A 17,131-nucleotide genomic window follows, 5' to 3' on the forward strand; every position below is an offset into this window, starting at 1 on the left:
GTGTCAGTGTGTGATCTTTTTGTTGCTGGTGTGAATCCATCACATTTGCACCCACAATGACTTTTGGGGACTATTTCACTATAATAAATAATAGTGAAAATTGACAATCTACAAGCTCACAGCGCGTTGCATCGCAACACATTGTGAATTTTGAGCTAAGCTGTACTTGGTACTGAGTACAGTACTCAAGTAAAAGTACTGTATATACTGTAGGCTACATCTCAGTTTTCTGACATGCCTCCAATGTTTTCCTATCAAACTCTGCCTTCTCTCTCTCTTCCCTCTTTCTCTCCTTCTGCAGTTTGAGATAAGGGGTATCCCTGCTTCTGGGAAGGAAACTCAAATGAGATCCTCTGTTGCTGCTTTGTGTTTGTGAGTGACTGAGTGAGTGCGTACGTGCGTGCGTGCGTGCGTGCGTGCGTGCGTGCGTGCGTGCGTGCGTGCGTGCGTGCGTGCGTGCGTGCGTGCGTGCGTACGTACGTACGTACGTGCGTGCGCTCACAGAATAAAGTTGAACAAAAGGTTGTAATCATTTCCTCTGCCACTTAGTTGAATGCAGATGGCCAATACGTGTGTGTATTTTGATTGTGTGAATGGACTGGCGAGGGTGTTGGAGGTGTGTGCTTGTTTCTCTGTATCTCTATGGCAGTAGTTTTCAACCCTTTTCATATCAAGTTCCATTATTTATTCGCCATTTGAGCCACGGACCACCATTTGATGAGATTTAGCCTCTCAGACCCAAAAAGAATATGTCCACATTTCCATGCTGTATGATGTTGGTACCATAGGAGAGATAACAGGCAAACGATCAAAACAACAATTCCTCTACATTCTCTCGTGTAGAATTAACTTAAGTAATGCAGATGTTTAAACAATAATTTAACTCTTGAGAGTGTAAAATGAAACCATTTGGTTTCATTTTACACTCCCCACTGGCTTTACTCAGAGTGGCTGAGTAAAGCCAGTGGGGAGGGCTGAGCACTGCACTGTAAAGTGGGGAGGGCTGAGCACTGCACCGTAAAGTGGGGAGGGCTGAGCACTGCACCGTAAAGGGAGGGCTGAGCACTGCACCGTAATGCGTGAGTCACCAGTCAAAGCCATGCAATCATGAAGTGGCAGCAGCACCACATTCATTGGTTGGTTGAAATTATTTCTCTGGTTATAATAAATGATCCAACCCCATGTTAAAGAGGCAGTGCCACCGTCCTATTTCCTCATAATGATGATTGGGTTTCATTATTACTTGCGGTTGACACCGGGGTGGTCTAAAGAAGTTATGCCAACTTCATGATTGATGAATGAAAAACAGAGAAATTACCAGAATCATGGCACTGCCTCTTTAAGTATACATTTAAGGGTAATTGCAAAGGAGAGCTGCTCTTAAAGGTAAAAAACAAACAAAAAAACATACATAATCCTGCCAATATAGGGAGTGCAACGAACCATGTACAACCCAGATTCGGCACAAACAAGGGACTAAATTATTTTCGCTCCTATGCCACCAAAATGTGGAACGCCCTACCAACAGTCATTAAGACATGCGAATCCCTTGACTCCTTCAAAACCGCTCTCAAAGGGCACCTACGGATGGCTGCAATTCGAAACTGGCCCCCGTAAAATCTGAATCCCCCCACCCCTTTTTCCCTCACTGTATATGTTTCTTTTCCCTTTTTACCTCCATTATGATGAATTCCTGTTCTGTTCTTTGTCTATATAGAAGTGTCTATTTGTACGTCTCTAAATGTTTTGATGAATTGAACATGGTGGACCCTCTTGTAAACAAGTGTAATGCTTAATTGGGTCGTCCACTCACAGTTAACAGCCTTTGTATTGAGTTTGTGCTTGAAATGTACTGTAATTCTGCAAACTGTTAATAAATATTTCAATCAATCAATCCCAGTGTCCTCTAGAGCACTGTTTCCCAACCAGTGGGTGGGGACCCATTTGTAGGTCACAGACCAATTTGTGTCACAACTCAAGTAAAAATCAAATTTTCTTTTCATATATTTGAAAAATATATATTTAAAAAAGAAAGAAAAATAAATAAAGAAGATTCTATAAAAAATAAAATAGCCAATCTACAAGCTCGCAACACGTTTCACTAGTTTGGGTACCGGGCACATGTCTAATATCTCTTTGTTTCACTAGTTTGGGTACCGGGCACATGTCTAATATCTCTTTGTTTCACTAGTTTGGGTACCGGGCACATGTCTAATATCTCTTTGTTTCACTAGTTTGGGTACCGGGCACATGTCTAATATCTCTTTGTTTCACTAGTTTGGGTACCGGGCACATGTCTAATATCTCTTTGTTTCACTAGTTTGGGTACCGGGCACATGTCTAATATCTCTTTGTTTCACTAGTTTGGGTACCGGGCACATGTCTAATATCTCTTTGTTTACATGTCTAATATCTCTTTGTTTCACTAGTTTGGGTACCGGGCACATGTCTAATATCTCTTTGTTTACATGTCTAATATCTCTTTGTTTCACTAGTTTGGGTACCGGGCACATGTCTAATATCTCTTTGGGGTATTGACCTGAAAAGTTTGGGAACCACTGCTCTAGATTGTGCGTGCGTGCGTGCGTGCGTGCGTGCGTGCGTGCGTGCGTGCGTGCGTGCGTGCGTGCGTGCGTGCGTGCGTGCGTGCGTGCGTGCGTGCGTGCGTGCGTGCGTGCGTGCGTGCGTGCGTGCGTGCGTGCGAGCGTGCGATTCATTTCAGCATGGGCTGTTGCAATAGCTTCCAGCTCAGTGTGTCCTATTCCTTGCTGTCATGGTGACCTACATGATGCTGCCAATAGAATAACTAGACAAATGCATGTTCTCTTTAATTAAATGAGGAAGAGCACTTATTCTAGAGTGAGTTGAACTGAAGTTTCCATTACAAAGATATGTCTGCATGGTTGCACGAGTATGCAGTGTGCAACACACCACACACACAAGTGGTCATGTCTAGCTAGCTCACGTTCTAGCCTGGGAACCAGACGACTCTGTCATAGTGAAATCACTTGCTTTTCCACGGTCATGATTACAAGTCTGGCCATGCCAGGTTAGCCACTTGCACCTATTTTGGGCATGTCAAAAATGTTGTATTTTTATTTTGTATTATAATTATTTTTTTCAAAAAACAATTTCACAATTTTCAAAAGATTTTTAAATTTATTTCTAAAATGTTCTAAAATAGCACACCTACAAGCTCACAACACCTTGTGGTGAATCATATTGTAAGCTTGTAGATCGGCTGTTTTAAACGTGAAGCGATATAATGCGCCTATAGTTCATTTTCAATGAGACCTGCATTTTTGCGCGGAGCACTGGGGAGCAGTCGCGGTGCAACAACACAAGCGTATTTACGTGTATTGTTGCGCACGTGTTCGTTTCGTGCACACGCCCGCGACTCACCAGACCTGGATACTGTTTAGCTTTTTTTTACGCTTGCGTTGTTGCGCCCCTATTGAGCAGACCTGGAGGAGACCTGTCGTTGATCCAGGCAACAACGCCTGCGTTCCTCGCTTCCCGTTTGAAAGGCCCTTAAGGCTGAAGTGGTTAACTGATAGAACTGAACGCATTAGAAATGGATGTAAGCAGAGGTTGCTGTTAAAGTAACCAGTAACTGATAACACAACATATAGTAACTGTAGATTTGTGTGGCTATTTATAACTAATGTCTAACTTATAGTATAGTATAGTATAGTATAGTATAGTATAGTATAGTATAGTATAGTATAGTATAGTATAGTATAGTATAGTATATACTGTATACTATACTATAGTATAGTATAATTAAAATAGCCAATCTATAAACTTTGTCGTACAACAAATGATAAACAAAAATTATTGGCTTAAGGCTGATGCTCGGCATAATTGAGCTCAAAATTTAAAACATCTAATGGACTAAATGCGTTTAGCTGCATTTGTCAATCACACACCATCAACAACATCAGTTCAGTACCTGTCAAGGTTGAGTTTGTGGGCCAACATCCTCCAGTCATTGCCTCTGGTCTGCGGTGCGTCCAGACTGCCACACAGCTTCTGTCTGATGGACAGAGGGAGGCGGAAGGCGTTCGGCCCCACTAAGGTAGTGATGCTGCTGGCTGGATCCATCAGAGATGTGTCTATGCACTGGACATCCTTTGTTCAAAGAAACAGAAGCAAGGATAGGCTTTCAATAAACATGATCAATGTTGATGTCATCTGCATAGTCAAATGCTCAGGGTTAATTTTACTCCAAGAATGGACCCTTACATTTGTACACTGCATGTCAGAGTTAAATTGTGTAATGATGTAAATATTGAAAATATAATTATATATATATGAGTTCTGATAATGCTCTCGCTATGGATATATTATGCTGTAGTTACTTATTTCCTAACGTTCTGCTTGTGGTGCTTATTCTACATTCATACAGCAGCTTCCGAACACATCTTCTCTCACCGAACCTACATGCCATCATCTGACTGCTACAGGAAGCAGTACAATAATGAATGTTGAGTTGGCAGGAGGACATAACAGCCTCCACCGTTGATGAAAAACGATTAGTATTTACAGCATCTACTTAGCCTGCATTTACAGCAGAAAGCTTTCTGCTGCTGGAGGACTGGATGATCGATGCACAGGGACGTCTCTATCTTTCTGCTGAAATATTCAGCATGCTGTGGGCTGCTGACCAGTGATCACTGTTGACCGGTGATCACTGTTGACCGGTGATCAGATCACTGTTGACCAGTGATCACTGTTGACCGGTGATCACTGTTGACCGGTGATCACTGTTGACCGGTGATCAGATCACTGTTGACCAGTGATCACTGTTGACCGGTGATCACTGTTGACCGGTGATCAGATCACTGTTGACCAGTGATCACTGTTGACCGGTGATCACTGTTGACCGGTGATCAGATCACTGTTGACCGGTGATCACTGTTGACCGGTGATCAGATCACTGTTGACCAGTGATCACTGTTGACCGGTGATCACTGTTGACCGGTGATCAGATCACTGTTGACCGGTGATCACTGTTGACCGGTGATCAGATCACTGTTGACCAGTGATCACTGTTGACCGGTGATCACTGTTGACCAGTGATCACTGTTGACCAGTGATCACTGTTGACCGGTGATCAGTGATCACTGGTCAACAGTGATCACCATTGCGAGAGAAATAAGCAACGAGGTCTATGAAAACAAGCCCAATAAGAAGCGACTATAGGCCTTTGAGCACTTTAAACATATACACTGGCTATTTGAAAATAGACGATCTGCAAGGCTTGCCCTGACCCCCTCCCTCAAAACATGCAGATCACTTACATCTTGCAGCACGCCCAAGGGAGAGGAAATTATTTTTCCCCCTTAAACAGGGGATCAACCCCCCCCCCCCCCTTCCTTTTGTTCCACTCTGTACATGCAATTTTTATTTTTTCCTGAAATGATATTTTTTTTTTTTGTTATTTCGCTTTCGGAATAAGTGCTTGACTGTTTTTACATTTATGTCTAATAAACTATTCAATCAATCAAACTACACTTTAGAAACAAGCCCCAAAAAAACGCAATCTGCGACTACCAATATTTACAAACGACTTTACAGAAAAAATTAAATAAGCTGTATCTGATCTGCTATTTTTAGCGGAAATATTTGGTATAGAGGGGGGGGAAGATGGGGGCCTTGTATAGACCCCTGGGGGCTTCAGACGATGAAATATGTCAAGTTTAAGTGAGTCAGGATTTTATTTTCCTTTTTTATGCAGTGTCATGGTAATGCAGTATTTCTACCAAGGTGAGTGTGTATCGTGCCCCTTCACTAATTTGATGATGTCAGAGAGTATAGCAGACTGTGTTTGTGGATGAGGCTAACAGAAGTACAGTATGTCTGTATTCAAGAGCATGTCTCCTCATGGAACAACGCCAGGCAGACACAGTAAAGACCTTGTTCCTCATAATCACCTCATCTGCTCAAATAAGAATTCTGGTGTGCAACTATTGCCTGCGACACGGTGAAAGAATTGAAAGCAGCGATAATCCAGTGGAACTATCCGACCTCTGACCAAAACGCTTTGCGCACGCAACGCACAGTTACATGGCCGAGCTAAATCAAAAGCCTGTTATTCCAAGCGTGTTATGTGACCCGTAGCCCCACTGTGAATGATTCAACAGAGTCACAGAGCCATAGCAGGAGTCCTGACTGCCATGACAGCTAGAAGTAAACTTAGTGACTTTTAGCACTTTTGGTTGTTCATTGAGAAGACACATGAAGTCCACATGAAACAGCATTTTGAGAGGCATCTAACTTCTGTATCGTGATGTATTTCAGAGTCAAACGGCATAGGCAGGCGGGACGTAACGTATAAATCTGATTTGAACGTTGAAAAGTGTGCTGTGTCATTACAAACATGGAGAATTGAGTAATTGGTGAATGTCATGATATTATTGGTTGAAATTGGTTGGATGCAGATTGATAAATAGATTTTGAAAGAAAAAGAAGACAATGAGTTATTTGGTGTAGAGGGGAAAATGAAGGGGCAAAAAGTATACTGTAAATCCCTGGCAGACTCCGGTCAATGACGTATAGCGTTTAAGAGTTTATGCTGAACTAAAAGATATGTGCATGTGATGCTTAATTACTACTCAGGCTTAACTAATAAATCAGGTTTAGATGTGTGTCAGTTAACATGATTGCCATGCATGATATGTAATTCTAACTTTTTGATTGATAAAAGTCAAATGACCAAATACATTGGCCAAAACCAATGCATTGGGCGGGCTGTACAAGCTTCCTCTTACCTCCTCCAATGTGTTGCTGAGTTGAAAGATCTGTCCCTCTCCCTCGACCTGCCGTACACACAGCTTACAGCTGAGCTCCGTGGTGGCTGGGCTCAGGCGCTCCAGGGTGAATGTACAGTGGAGACTTCTCTGACTGCTGCTCCACACTTGGTAGAAGGGGATCTCCTGCAAGATGCACAGGAAGGGGAAAGTGGCCGTGAATGGTTTCTTCAGCAGGTATTTTCAGCCCAGTAATCCATCCCGGTGGGAAAACGTGTTCCAACTGCACGGAGATCAATCCCAGGAGGGAATGAAGGGCAAGCTATATGCTTCATGAAAAATGTAATTGCCTTGCTAACGCATAACTCATGATAAACAGCTGCTTAATTTAGCTGCTATACTTTTATTCGTCTGTTACAGTAGCTGTTCTTACATACACAAACAAACAAAGAAAAAACTAGAAAAAGTGCCCTTCTGGGCACAGGTCTCCACCAGGAGGATATAGGAGTGTGTGTGATGTTTGGCAAAATGTTTAGGAGTAATATAAACATGTTTTTGTGTGGGGTTTTTTTGCAACAATTTTCTTCATTTTGTTGAGGAAATGCAGAGCCAGATCACTCATAGCATCTCTGAGGATAGAATTCTGGATGAGCAGGACATGTGCAGCAAAACGGGCCACTCGATCCTGAAAACTTTGGAAGGCAATCTTAGCCAATCAGTGTATAATCTGAGAAATCCAACAGACTCGTCTTGATCACATGACTACAGAGATCATGTGTACCGATTTGCGTGCGATTTGGATGAAATCTGTGCGACTAACATAAACAATGTGTTTTGCAGAAATCGGCCTCATGGTGGCGCTATAACCGGCAGATGTGGAGAGATGCAGGGAAAATGTTTTCCATGGCCTCTAGGGAGTGCGCATACATAAGTTGTATACAGATCGATGCAGTTATAGGTAAAAACAGGAATTGTCCTGTTATAGCGCCACCGTGAGGCTGATTTGGAACAAAATTAGTGGCATGTCGTCCGCGGCCTAGTGGAAATGTGCGTGTATAATTTCACGGAAATTGCACACTGTGTTTGTGATTTGTGGCATTTTGTTTCTTAACGGACCAATCATGTGAGCTTTGGAAGCCAATCTTAGCCAATCAGGATGGAAGATGGTGCAGATCCGTGTTGATCACATGACTATGGAGATAGTGTATACCGAATTGTGTGATGTATGGATAAAATGTGTACGAGTAATCTACAGAAATGTGTTTTGCCTAAATCGGCCTCAAGGTGGCGCTATAACAGGCTGTTGAGGAATATTTGGGGCAGAGGTTCGTCGTTGGGATCCAGGGAGTGTGTGTGCAAAGTTTGGCATGGATCGGGCCAACGGTGCCGGAGATTAGCTGGTAACGGACGGACGGAAGGACGGACGGACACACACACACACACGGACGGAGTGCAAAACATACTCTCTCCCCATGCCTTCGGCCTGGTGACAACTTGTGCCTTGGACTTGTGATTGTAATTATGTCTTGCCCAAATTGCACAATGTATGCACCTTTTTTGTTGTCCAAAAGAGCTGGAAATAAACTGAACTGAACTGAAACCCATAACCACTGCAGTGTTAGGCAGGCACTTTACGAGGGCCGTGCAGAGAGCACTGAGGGGGCAGGGGCTTAAACCCCAGAAAAGGGCACCCGTGTGCGAGCGCCGATTTTGGGGCGTGGTCTTTTTGTGGGGTCCGTCCCTTGTGCCATTTCATGTCATTGGACAGTACAATAAGCAATACGTTCTCATTAGTCTGAAACTAAAACTGACTGATGGCAGCCAGCACATTAAAAGTATAATTATATATAATAATTATGATAGTGGAATTATCATTACTTGTCAAATGATTTTCTTGAAGGGCCAATGGCCCTTATTGGCCCCCCACATAAGCCCTTATTGGCCCTACATTGCCCCCCCGGGGCCCCCCATTGGCCCCCCACATGCTCTAATGTGGACTTGATTTCTTCTTCTTTCTTTTTTTTTTAGGTTAAGGGCAGGGTCTCAACCCTCAGCACGTGCCTGCACTTTACCATTGCGCCACCCGAACCCCCAATTTTGTGGGTCCTTGACATGACAGAGTTTGAGAACCACTGGTCTACGACTACGACTCTACGTAACACGAATGACTCTCACCTGATACTTGGCGATGAGCTTGCTCTTCCAGTGTGTGTGTGGCACGTCGTGGATAGAGAGTCTCAGGTTGTGTGTGCTGTCTTTGAAGTTCAGAGTCTTTGGCTCATCCAGCAGCTTTCCTCCCATTTGGGTCTCCATCTGAAGAACCTCCTACATAAGAACCAGAATTGGAGCATTAACGCAACTCTCTTTGAAGACATTTCCCACTGTTCAGTAGTGGACATTAACAAAGTACTGTACATTTACTTGAGTCAATTCTTTTTGACTACACTCGACTACATTTCAAAGACTAATATTGTACTTTTGAGTCCACTACATTTCTAGGAAGGGAAAAAGTACATTATGAATTAATCATGGCACCCTCACACATTCGAAAGGCCTTCTAATGCATGTGATTTTAGTACCATTACTTTTTTTTATATATTTTTTATGTTTACTTTATTTCAAAGTGAACTTTGAAACTTAATAGCAAAATGGCTGCCGTGTGAATATGGTGAATATGATGCGATGCGATGTGATGCGTCGCGCTTCATTGTACCAAACGCGTCTTTGAACAGTTACAGTACCCAAGCGATCTGATATCTGAAAATATTCAATCAATCTGTATCTGTGTATATGTAGGACTGCAGGGCAGAAATGACTTGGGACAGATGGAAAAAACTTTAGTTAAACTTGCAGTGACAGATTACTTTACCTGGGTTACATCTTCTGATAGTGCTGACTGCTGACATGACATAATCCCATCTAGAGTTACATTAGCGCAACGGAACGTGACAGAATAGGCTACAGCTGAGCTTGTTGCGCTGCTGACAGGCAGCGCATGAACACAGTAACACACACGTTGAAACAATGTGCTAAAGATAACAAGGAGTGGACAGTGACATAGATATATATAAACACTAGATAGCTCACCCGCGCTGTTGGCCAATGGAGAGCGACGTCGTTACGTGGCGGCCATCTTACCTCGGGACACATAACATTGTGTCTATGGGGCATGTACTCTTAACTGACCATAACTTGCTCAATTTTCAACCGATTTTCAAACGGTTTGGTTTGTTATAAACGTCAGAGACGTCCGCATACTTATATGCTTTTATACGACGTTCATATAAAAAACATAAATTAAGCAGATAAGCGTCCTGAATCATAGCCACGTTGACAACGTTTGTAATAAACCAACCCGTTTGTAAATCCGTCAAGATTTGAGCGAGTTATGACTGTTTCTGTTTGAGCTGCCATTGAACACACTGTACTGTATCCCCGAAGTAAGATGGCTGCCGGGTGAACGACGTCAGAAACTCCGCCTTGAGCCATCTAGTGTTTATATATATCTATGGACAGTGATGTCACTGTTATGCAACACGGAAGTAGAATAGACTTGAAGCTGTTTATAAACCAGTCAGTCAGTGACATCACTGACGAATCCTTGGTGTTACTCTTCCTGCCACTGAAACCAGGCTTTCACCGTCGTCCTGACTCTTTTTTTCTCTCTTCTTCTTCCCCCTTCATGGGCCCCTTGGGGGTGCTGGGCCTCGGTGCATCGCACCGGTTGCACCGTCGATATTTTCGCCAATTGAATTGAATTGTTATTGTGGCAGCATTTATCCTTCCTGTTTGGAACATACACTTTTCTTCTGACTGCTCATTAATTTGCATGTTTTTTTTTATAGCTTCTGAATCTGAGTAAATTAAGTGTGCTGTAAGCAAAGCTTGGCTGCTTTCAGATTGTGCTAAAACAAAAGCCAGATCTCTCAGCTGCTCCTCCAAGAACAGTTGGTCAGTATATTGTCTGCGATGCAGAGGATTGTAGACAGGACACCTAGGAACATTTCAATTGGCTAAAATTCTACCAGAAAGCATAGTTTGGTAGTGTTGATTGGGCTTTGGAAAGTAAACTCTTTGAATCAAAATACTTTAAATCTCTTATGAAAACTCTTCAAGTGAAACAAACCAAACCAGTCTACTCGATGTAGCGAAACAAAGTTAGTTGATGTTTAAACCTGAGGCAGTTTTCTGAAAACATTAAAGATGGAGTGCCACGATTTTTTCCCACCCTAAAACATGATCATCCGGTATTATTATAATATAAGGAGGAAGAACTTTTTTCCAAAAAGTGTACAGTATTTGTTAAAATCATGCTTTTATGTGGACACGCCCACCAGTTCATTAAGTATGCCTGGTTTGCCTGGTGGGTGGTGGTGATGGGTGGTGATCCACCTGAACTGAAGCCGCACCCACAGCTGTAGTTGTATGATAAAGGGGGAGGGGTTAGGGGAGGGGCTGATAGTGTGATGTCACTATATTACTGTTTATTTCATTGGCCCGTTTGACTGTCAAGGGTTCAGCCTCCAGGAAGAAACCCTAAATACAAAGTTAATAGAGCGTCGCAGTCCCGCCCCCTTTCATGACGACGCCAGGCCCAGGAAATGAATCACAATGCATTTTTCCCATAGACATTTCAAAAAGTATTTATTTAAAGACCTTTTAAGCGTCATACGAAGCCAACTCGAGTCGTGACAAATCATGACAACACACACAATATTTTGGACCAAACAAATAATTACATAGAAGAAAAACAACAAAAAAAATTATTTGTTTGGCCCGAAAAATGTTGCTTTGTCCGTGGCGTAAACGTCTTTAAATAAATACTTTCTGAAATGTCTATGAGGAAAATGAACGGAGAATCATTTCCTGGGCCCTGGTAGGGGGCGGGACTGCGACGCTCTATACACCATTGCACATAAAAACGACTCCAGGGTGTCTAATGAAGTACTGTCCCCTCATAGACACGTGAAAAACTGGAAAAATACAAAAATGGTGGCACTCCATCTTAAAAAAATATATATATAGATCACTCATTCTTGAGATAAGGGACAAAACCTTTTTCAAATCAGATATATATTTTTTTTAAAAACCATTAAAATGAAATGGATGTATTTGTAGACACAGGTTTCAACTACCAATCTTGAGAAGGAACAGGTTTTTCGCATAACATTTATTTCTAAAATGGGACATTTATGCACTTTATAACTGATTTATGTCAACTCCGTCAGACACACTAAAATCCCTCTTATTTTAATTTGATAATTTCAACAATACTATAAGGTCCTCAGTTATCTTATAATGGCTTTTAGTAGTCAAGTTAAGTAATACAATTAATTTAATATTGTTTTATTCCAATATCACACTATTATGAAATATCCCATTTCTCAAATCCTTCATTTTCAACCTTTACTTTCAATATTATAACATAAAAACCATGTTAAAAAAAATAAAAAGCATCATTAAGTAGTATTTCAGTTGGTGTTTCAATACATAAGCACAAAATATTTGACATCGAATCATCTATTTCTTTGGAAATTAACAAAAACATCATGTGACCAACGTCTGACGGAGTTGACGGACATCTGACGGAGTTGACAAGTTGAACTGATTTAGGTTCTAGACCACTTAGGATCTTGATTCTGGTAACTAATCCCACATTTTCAAGGATGAGGAATACAGTGGTACTATTTAGATTTGCCCTGTGACCATGGCCGCCACCTGCTGTTACTTTACAATAACTCAAGTTCTACACCACCTAGGATCTTGATTCTGGTGACTAATCATACATTTTCAAGGATGTGGGATACATTGGTACTATTTAGATTTGTCCTGTGACCATGGTAGACATTTTTCAAAATGGCCGCCAACTTTCTGTTATTTCCCAATAACTCAAGTTCTACACCACCTAGGATCTTGATTCTGGTGACTAATACTACATTGTCAAGGATGAGGAATACAGTAGTACTATTTAGATTTATCCTGTGACAATGGCAGCCATTTTCAAAAATGGCGGACCTGCTATTATTTTACCAATTAGTCAGGGAATATTATCAGAATGTCAAATCTGGGAATACATTTCTTACCAAGAATTTTCTTGTTTGTAAAGGTGTCTACTAACATATCCCACATTGGTTTCTATTGAACCACCCTAGGGGAATTTTTGACAGCTGCTGAAAGTTGGGTACCATCAACAACCAATATAAGGCTAAATGTTCTAAATTTCATTATGCTTTAAGTAGCATGTGGCATGTCAAACGAGGGGGTTTTCATGATTCTGAATCCATTCCAAGCATTAGTTTTGCACGAAAAACACTCCTTGGGCTAAAAACGGCCATAGCCACTTGCCCAAATGTGCCCAAATGTGCTGACCTAATCACAGACAAACTAGGGGTCAAACTCCTTGGGCTAAATTCGGCCATATCCACTTGCCCAAATGTGCCCAAATGTGCTGACCTAATCACATTTGTGATGATGGCTATGGCTGTTTTCAGCCCAATGAGTGTTTTTCGTGCATAGCTAATGCTTGGAATGCATTCAGAATCATGAAAACCCCCTAGTTTGACATGTCACATGCTATAAGCATAATGAACATTTTGCCTTATATTGGTTGTTGATGGTACCCCAACTTTCAGCAGCTGTCAAAAGTTCCCCTAGGGTGGTTGAATATAAAGCAATGTGGGAACACATTGGTGAAGAAAATTCTTGGTAAGGAATTTATTACCAGATTTTATTAATATCCCCATACTAAATAACTCATGTTCTAGACCACCTATAGACCCGACTTCACCAACAGAGACCCGGGTGACACCTAAACAACAAGTTTGGACAGCCCCACCAATTAGTGTTACGGAAAATAGCAAGTGTCTTGGAGGCAGCCAACATCTGTCGAGGCGATGGGGTGGCCTTTGAGAAGTTTGCGCTTCAAGTACAGTCGCTGGTAGGCATGCTAACAACCCTAGGCCCAGAGGGAGACACAGAACTTAGATGCGGCTCACAAGTTGCACGACTCCTCAACAAGCTGCCACCAGAGATAAGAGTTGAATTCCGCCGCACAATACTCTGCGGCCCAGGAGCAACCAACACCCTGTTGGAGTTCTCGGAGTGGTTGAAGCACGAGTCCTAGCCATATAGCCTGTGCAAAGGCAAACACCTTGAAGTCCTGCTTGAGGTGAACAGTGAGCGAAAGACTCTGCCTCAACGGAAAACCTGAAGATCTGCCTTCAGAACTATCAGGCAGGATGTGCAGACACTGAAGGCATCAGTGTCGTTCTCTGTGTCCCCAGCATGTCAACCAAAGCAATGTTACCAAATCAAAAGAGCCTTCACCTCAAGTCACCTGGGGCTGGGTGAGCAATCGTATCTTGTATCTAGCCTCACAACTAAATACAGACACTTGGCCAGACTGCCGCTACAACGGTTTGAAAGGGTCAAACCCCTCATCCTGATTGGGGAAGACCACCCCACCTAATCACACCAACCGAACAATTGAGGTTGGGGCCTCCAGGTGGGCCAGCAGCCATCTGCACAAGACTGGGCTGGACCCTGCAGGAAAGCAATCTCCAGCCAAGACAATGTAAGAGCCCCAGAACACAGAGCTCATGAGGACGGAGAAACACTGGCAGGAGGCCACCAAGATACAACGCCCAAGAGACCCAGAGTGTGCCACCGCTCGCAGTAAGGAGATCAACTGCTGCAGCAACGATGTCATGAAAGGCTACCAAAAAAAACCTGAACCTAATCGGGGTGTCAAGAGACCAAAGTTTCTCCCCCACAGTTCCCTGCAGTGGCCAGTGAAGTCAAACTGTGCGTCTGTGCCTGAAAGGGACAAGTCAAAGGCCATAAAGCCCACCTCCTGTAATGTCCTGTCAGTAGCAACTCAACCTGCACCTGAAATAAGCCCTGACCCCTCCCAGAGAAAGTTCATCCTTGAAAATGTAATGATTAGTCGCCAGATCCAAGATCCTTGGTGGTCTAAAACTTGAGTTATTGGTAAAATAACAGCAGGTTGGTGGCCATTTTGAAGAACAATGGCTGCCATGGTCACAGGACAAATCTAAATAGTACCACTGTATTCCTCATCTTTTAAAATGTATGATTACATTGATTAGTCACCAGAATCAAGATCCTAGGTGGTCTATAACTTCAATTATTGGTAAAATAACAGCAGATTGGTGGCCATTTTGAAAAACAATGGCTGGCATGGTCACAGGACCAATCTAAATAGTACCACTGTATTCCTCATCTTTTAAAATGTATGATTAGTCACCAGAATCAAGATCCTAGGTGGTCTAAAACTTGAGTTATTGTAAAATAACAGCAGGTGGCGGCCATTTTGAAAAATGGCTGCCATGGTCCTAGGGAAAATCTAAATTGTACCACTGTATCCCTCATCCTTGAAAATGTAATATTAGTCACCAGAATCAAGATCCTAGGTGGTGTAGAACTTGAGTTATTGTAAAATAACATCAGGTGGCGGCCATTTTGGAAGATGGCTGCCATGGTCACCACGAGACAAATCTGTGATGGCCCTATAGCCAAAAATGTTCCTTAAGGCCCTGTCTGCCAAATTAGAATACTTCCCATCATTCAAAAACTATAATTTTATTGTTTTGGGAACACTTTTGTCAACTCCGTCAGATACATGTCAACTCCGTCAGACACAAAACCTGATGGAGTTGACGTCTGACGGAGTTGACAAAATGGCATTTGTTTTCATCTTAACCCTCTGTAGTACAATTTATCCATTTAGTTTTTTCTTCAGTTGTTAGCTAAACCTAACCCTAAACTAAAATACTAAACATTATTTTGGAATTCTTAACAAAGATTATAATAATGTCCTGACGGAGTTGACATGTAAAAGCTGTGACCACATTGATATCAACATTGTTTGTTTAAAATATCAAACAATTGAATGCTTGTCAGACCAGGTGCTCCACTGTTGCAACAAATATAAACAGGACTTGGAAAAGGAGTCTTCAGGCTAAATCTGTCGACAATATTTTCTGATTAATTTAGGACTTTTAAAAAACCTGACGGAGTTGACGGGACACACATTTGATATGAGATATTTAATTTAAAATATAAATTAAAATTAACTGTGTCTATTGTTTGCTATGTTGTTGACAATCTACTTTCATTTAGTATGTATATTTATGTGATTGTGACAGTATTAGACACCTTTTTGGCAGTTTGAAATTGTGACAACTTGCTGGGGACAGGCTAAATACAGGCCTTTTTGGGTACAGTGCCTGCTTTTAACAAATTTAGATGGCATATGAAAAAATATATAATGAAATTAATGGCATAAGAATACACAACTGTATTACATTTAACTTTGCAAGTGCTTTTATTTTTATGAATTAATTTATTTTTAACATAAATAAGGCTCTTATGTGTGGGACATGTTTTTTCCACTTTTGTCCCTCATCTCAAGAATGAGTGATATACATAATATTGCTATACAGTATAGCAACAGCTTAAATGACACAGATGTTGTCTTGGATTGAAAGGTATATATAACATAGGTTACACAGGTCTAAATGGGTTAATATTGGCCACTTGATGTCCTTGACGTAACTGTTAGTTAATTCATTCATTTGTAATTCCGAAGAAACCAAATGGGCCCTTAATTGCACACTCTCAGAGTTAAATTAACAGTGAAGATTTGACTGTCTCTGTGAGTCAAAGAATAGAGGAAACAGCAGTTTTCACTTCTGTGAGCAGAAGTTGTCAATAATACACTGTACGGGGCGTTCTGTGGGGATTTACACTTCATCCTTTTTAAATTGACTACACCAAATAAGCCTGCGCCACTAAGACACCAAGGACTTAGACCCTGATGTCTGAGAGCCTGGATACTGATGTGTAGGGCTGCAACTATCATTAATGTTCTTACCAATAATTCTGTCTATTACATCCCAGATTAATCGAATAATCGAGATCAGTATATTATCAATGTGAAGAAAAAGTAATCTTTTTTCTTTTTGGCTTTCGCCTTTATTTTATATATTTTCTTTTATAGAGGGACAGACAGTAGGCTGACAGGAAATGGGGGAGAGAGATGGGGGGGTGAGATGCAGTGAAGGCCGTCGGGATTGGGAGTCGGGCTACCGGCCAAGGTGCCTGGACCGCTGAGCCACGGCCCAGACCCATCATTTTTTAAATAATCCACTAAATGAATTAGCATGATTAACCACTTTTATACTTTGTCATACAAAGGTGTCGTGCAAAAATAGCTAAAATAGAGGAGCCGCTATTTTAGAAAAGTTCTTATAATCTGTTAATTAATCAGTTTGATTAATATTGTTGATGTGATGTACTCAAATAACGACTCACAAGCAAGAGAAACAAGATTCACAAGCATACAATATACTGTACTG

At 41.7% G+C, this 17,131-nt stretch overlaps 1 protein-coding gene across 1 annotated transcript in view; it reads right to left on the reverse strand.

Annotated features, from left to right (window-relative positions):
- Window positions 1-17,131, reverse strand: part of LOC306934372 (netrin receptor UNC5C-like) — a gene marked incomplete at its 5' end in the record, with an annotated part of 288,396 nt that overhangs the window by 11,765 nt on the left and 259,500 nt on the right. Inside the window, 3 exons of the mRNA XM_079516941.1 lie at window positions 3,953-4,131; window positions 6,774-6,938; window positions 8,928-9,077. Coding sequence (XP_079373067.1) covers window positions 3,953-4,131; window positions 6,774-6,938; window positions 8,928-9,077 — 494 coding nt within the window. The remainder of the gene's footprint in view (window positions 1-3,952; window positions 4,132-6,773; window positions 6,939-8,927; window positions 9,078-17,131) is intronic.

This window comes from Electrona antarctica, assembly GCF_951216825.1.
Source record: "Electrona antarctica genome assembly, chromosome: 12".
Taxonomy (NCBI): domain Eukaryota; kingdom Metazoa; phylum Chordata; class Actinopteri; order Myctophiformes; family Myctophidae; genus Electrona; species Electrona antarctica.